Source organism: Vigna unguiculata, chromosome 10 (assembly GCF_037176805.1).
Source record: "Vigna unguiculata cultivar grain cowpea cultivar isolate G323 ecotype 2 chromosome 10, ASM3717680v1, whole genome shotgun sequence".
NCBI classification, from domain to species: Eukaryota; Viridiplantae; Streptophyta; class Magnoliopsida; order Fabales; family Fabaceae; genus Vigna; species Vigna unguiculata.
In genome coordinates, this window is record NC_140801.1 from 6,271,819 (window position 1) to 6,277,465 (window position 5,647).

The 5,647-nt window shown below is 33.9% G+C and overlaps 1 protein-coding gene across 1 annotated transcript; it reads left to right on the top strand.

Annotated features, from left to right (window-relative positions):
- The first annotated feature begins 387 nt into the window (after positions 1-387).
- LOC114166487 (uncharacterized) lies at positions 388-4,403 on the top strand. The gene is made up of 3 exons (XM_028051227.2): positions 388-680; positions 2,256-2,377; positions 4,087-4,403. Exons 1-3 carry the CDS (start codon positions 427-429, stop codon positions 4,122-4,124), a joined length of 414 nt encoding a protein of 137 aa, XP_027907028.1. The 5' UTR covers positions 388-426; the 3' UTR covers positions 4,125-4,403.
- The last annotated feature ends 1,244 nt before the right edge of the window (positions 4,404-5,647 follow it).

Consider the following 5,647-nt stretch of genomic DNA (forward strand, 5'->3'; position numbering starts at 1 on the left):
TAGTATAAAAGTTATAAAGCTTAAATATACTATTATTCTTAAAATATAATTAATTTTTCAGTTCGTAAATTATTTTTCTTAATTTTAGATCTCTATTTATTTTGTAAGAGTGTTTTTAATATGTTTATTTTTTTTTACTTTCATTTTGAATTACAACCTTTGAAAATTATTTTAAAGAAATTAGAAAAAAAACAAATGTTTTGCATGCTACAAAACAAATAAACATCAAATATTTAATACGAATTAAAGTAAAATAGAAAAAACACAAAACTATTTCTTTTTGTATAAAAACCAAAATCAAACCTGAATATTTTAAAAACCAAAATAAAATACAACTAAAGGTTAAAAAAAGTATAAATATTTTCTTCTTAATCCTCATGTTTTCCTAAGAACTTTGCATTTAACCCAGTGTGTTTCGCAGTTGCGATGGCCTCACAAGGATGCAGGCGATGCCCTCAGCACACTACCCATCTTCAGCCGCAGCAGCACTGTCTCCACTGCCCCCTCCGCCGTCACTGCCACCACTGCCCTCTCCACAATCCCCACTTTCACGCTGTCAACTTACTCAAACCTCAATTTCAACCATGTTTCGCTCCCTTTCAGAAAATGCATTCCAATTTTGAGCCTCTGCATAGTCATCATCATCAACAACAACAACAACCCATTCCTTCAAATTCTCCGTAAGTTCTCTATTCTTAGCTTTCTCGGTATACTCGGCCCCTCTTTGATGGAAGTTCGGGGGAGCGAAAGGGGTTGTTCTTTAAGTAGATTGGAGAAGAAATTTGGAGCCTTTGCGTGCATTTATTTCTTCTTTTCATCTCTCTTTAAATTAGAAAATTGTATTTGTTTGGAAGATTTGTACAGGAAATGATGAAAACAAACAACAAAACAGTTGTGTTCAGTGTTTCCTGAATAAATCTTTGAAAACAAGAAATGGAGTGAAAATACTGGCATTTTTATTATCAAAAGGTGAAAACAGAAAATAAAACCGCCGCGGAACATCCTTTGGAGATTGTGAAAATTGGAGGAGCTTGAGGAGTTTTGAAATTGAAGAATGTAATTTTCTTTTAATATTTTAGATTAGATCAATGACTTGTGCAATCGCTGTAAATAATGTGTGACTTATGAGGGAACAGGAAGGGTTGTGATGTGGTTGTAGTTGCATTGCAATTACTGAAATTTGGGGTATATAGGGACTGCAATTGCGGCCTTAATGTGGTTTGAAAATCGTGTTTACGAAAGGCTTGAGATGATGAAGCTATAATTGGTGAACAAAGTTTTTAAGAGGGAAAGAGAGGTTGAAGGAGTGCTTCAAAACGGTTTGTGTTTTTGTGAACAGCACAAATCAGACAACATGCCGAGTTAAGATGTGACAGTCCACAGACAATTATGTTTTGAGTGAAAAAAAAAATTGTTTCACTAGAGCTCATTGATCAGAAAGTAGATGGTTGAAGTTTTAGAAATGGAGAAAATGTATAGTAATACTATGGAATGGACAATGACTGATTGTGCATAATACTAGCCCTGGTGCCCAATCTATTTCTTTGTACTGAGGTGTGATGAAAATTTTTCTACCTACAACAATTTGATGAAATCTTCGGAAGAACCACGCTACAAACCGTAGTTTTTGTAGTTGGAGAGTTTATGTGTCTTATAAAACTGACCAGAATCACATATTTCCAACGTGGGAATCAAGTCTCATACCTTGCATCTAGATTCTAATAGATTTCCAGAATGAAATAAAGGAACAACAATAGTTTGAATTATTATGGAAGAAACTGCCTCTGCCTTGAATTACTGACAAATCTGTGCACGGTTATGCAAATCAATTCCTTAGTTGAGCTATTGTCTCTCCAATAAGAATTTTTCCTTGAGATCTCAAATGAACTATATATCACCATTCTCTTAAAAGTACGAGTTTATTCTTGATAGATAACTACCATGATTAGTTTGCATATTCCATTATTCTTTCTTGCCTTGAAAGAGCACAATGACAATAACTGACACTGTCTCTTGTTACTTATTATTAGATTCTAGTTGTTATGCAGTCATGATTAACTTGAGAAATATAACTGTACATTTTTGTTTCTGCACTGTTTGATTTGTCGTTGCTTCTGTTTTCTTGTTATGGATAGGAAACAACAAAACAAATTGAATCCTTGGTTTCAGTATGACTACTTCAAGTATTCTATTTATCCTTTTTTTAGCAAGGTCGGGTAATCGATCTATCCTCTGATACTTTTGATTGTATCCAGGATTCCACAAGAGCTGGAGCATATAGATCATGATGGTGAGGAAGAGGATGATGATCCAGTTTTTGTTCTGACCGATGAATGGAGGGAATTCTTTGCAAAATCTGAAGCTAGGAGAAAATTGGGTAGCTAATCTATCCTTAGCTCTTTCTCCTAAATTTATAAGCATTTCAAATGTAGTTTATGTCGGCTAATGTGTCTAAGTGTCTGTTCTTTTCTCAACTGAACTTGCTATTTAATGGTATCTTTGGGTGAGAGGAAAGAAATGGACGAAAGAAAGTAATTGAAGAAGAAAACGATGGAAGAGATATAGGTGAAAAATATAATGAAAATAAATGTTTGAGATTGGTTAATTACTTATTAGAATTGTTTTATTCATTTATTTATTGTTAACATGATTAGAAAAGCCAAAAATATATTTACGAACTTCTGTAATCAATTATGGGTGTCCATAAAGATTATGGAAGTATAAAATAAGTTGTGGTTTGTATTTTAAGCAACATAACACTTTATGTTCTGGTGGATGATAAATTTTATGTTTTCCTTGGATATATTGTGCAGAAAAAAGAAAAACCTTGTAGATCCCACCATTTTTTAAATCTTTCTTCACCTTTTACTCTCTCAAATAACCATTTCCCATTCTCTTGCTTCCTCTTCCTCTCTCTTTCTACCGTACCAAACTGACCCTAAGAGTTGAGCATTTGAAATTGTCTGGTTCTTTGGATTCAATTTTCTTTTTTCCAATTGAAAATTCCCCTTAAACTCGAAAGATCAAGTCGAGTCTACATAATTATTGTGATAAAACCGAGTTTGGTTAAGCCTGATAAGAAGATTAGAACAAGATAACTGTTATCAGAACCTCGATGTTGGGATATGATCACACATCATAGAGCCAATATATAAAGAAGGGGGGTACCACAAAATAACATTGTGTGATTGATTAAATAAAAGATTGTTGGGTTGAAATCAACAATAACAAGAAAACACACCAAGATTGAAGGAAAACACTTTTATTCACTGAAAGGTTCTGTTAACAAAGTTTGTTTGCAAGATACAGTGTATCTATCATACATATAAAGTTCGTTCTATATATAAACCTAGGAAACAAAATAACAGAAAACTGTCGAGACAGAGTTAAGCTTAAACATCAATTAGTACATGTGTTAAGACAATTTGTATATATTTAACACTACTAGATGCTTTCCCTTCTGAACTTTTCACCAGGCACATAATTTGAGAGCCAATCATCACAAAGATGATATATGATTACGACATGTTCCTATTATGCTAGAATTATGTGCCTAACTAAGCAAATCCCCACCCAATTGATTATGTAGTGATCAAAGTGATGTGTTAGCATCGAAACACTTGGAAAACTCACTCTCGAAAGCTAACTATAAAGTAGAGAGAGCCAAATACTTAAATACTTCTCCAAACATTCCATAGAATTCGATGTAGGATTTAGGCATCCATAGTATCCAAGTTTCTATCGTGGTAACATCCTTAAGGATCGACATCTTGACTATTTTGACCCTACGACACTTATTTGATGACATATCACTGAATATTTTGTTGGTCAGAACCTACTACTGGTCAAAATTTCCATAGGTAACTCTCTCAAAGAGACTGAATTGATAAGAACCCAAGCACATAGGGGATCCTATCTCAAAAGCTAGTTATTGAGAGGTGGGAACTAAACACTTAAATAGTCCGAACATGACAAATTACTAAAATGAGACTAAATACCCAATGCCCATAAGCATGCTTAACCATTATTAATAAAGTCAGTAATGGAGCTAGTTTCTAAGATTTCTTTTTTATGCATGCCATGCAGAGAAGAAGAAGAAGCAGGGCAAGAAGGGAAAGAAGTAAATATGGAGAGAACTGTTTGCTACAATACTGTTTGGTGATCAAGTGGTTGTGGAGTTGATGTGGAGAAGGAATTATGGCCATGGATTACTGATATGACTGATATTTGTAGTTCAGTTATTGCTTTGTAAGATGGTTACTATCTAAATTTCATTAACAGATGTCCGATACGTCAAGAATGTGTTTAGAAGTTCCCAAGTATACCAGTGATTGTGTGTATGTACAGATCGTTTGAACATTCTCTACAACTAGAAAAGCTGAATTATGTCTTAGGACTTGAAATTTGTAGGCCGAAGTGATAGGAGGTCAAAGTTTTTCTTTTATTTTTCTTATAATTTTTTAAACAAGGAAAAGTAAAATGATAAGCATTAACACGAATACGACACATACATACGACTAAATTAAAAAATATAGTATATGGAACACGACTATATATATATATATATATATATATATATATATAATTAAAAATATATTAAAGTGAAGGGTGTAAAATGAAATTAAATTAGAATAGAGAAGTCCAATAAAAAAGTGGTGGTGTGAGGCATAGGTGCAAACAGCAAAGTCAAACAAAATAAAAACAAAACAAGGGGGTGCGAGATAGTAGACAGTATGGTGCATCAAATAAAATTGCCCAGCAGAAAACAAATAAAAAAAAGAGAAGCAAAACTGTCAGGAAAGTAAAAAGGGGTGCATCGAGTAGAATTACAAGTCAACCGAACTTCTTCTCCGATGTGTCCACAAGGTCGTGTCAATCGTGCACACACCCACGGTGTGAATGTGTCCGTAGTGCGATAAAAGCGGAGAAAAGTAATATCGGAGCCGTGTCAGAGCTTCGTAGATTGCCATTAACATAGTATGATATATTATTTTTCATGCTAAAGAATGGCAATACGAGTTTGTATGATGAATTTGGGCTTTATCATTTGTTCGTCAATATGGACCACACTTGTTGGGCTCTTTCTTCCTGGACGCCCATTTTCCTCTTGAATCCCAAAGTTTCAATATCCCCATTTTACCCTTATAAATTTTTTAATAAATTTGTATTGTGCCTATCTTATTTCTCCTTTTGCACCTCAATTCCTCACCTCCCCCACATTTCTCATACTGCAACTCTAACCTGAGTCTGTGAACGTAATTTTGGTTTTAAGATTGGGAGTGGTTTCTGTTGGGTGTGATTTTATTTTTGGTATTTTTAATGTTTTTCGAATTAGTCAATCTAGAAAGTATTTTTGAATTCGGAAGTATCTTTTAGATTAACCAACATGAAATACATGAATATGTTGTAAATCGGTTAATCAGGTACTTCCAAATCTAAAGTGCCCCACCTTTATTGTGAAGGAGCTTGCATGACATCTCCAATGATTCTCATTCTAGGAAAAGCCTAACCTTATGCAAAGATTAAGGATGAGCAAATATATTTGTCTCATGCAAATAATGGGCAGGTAAGGTTTAACATATTTTTTTAGCACAAGTATGCCCAACCACCTCCAACACATGTTGGAGGTGTTAGGATCATGTGAAGA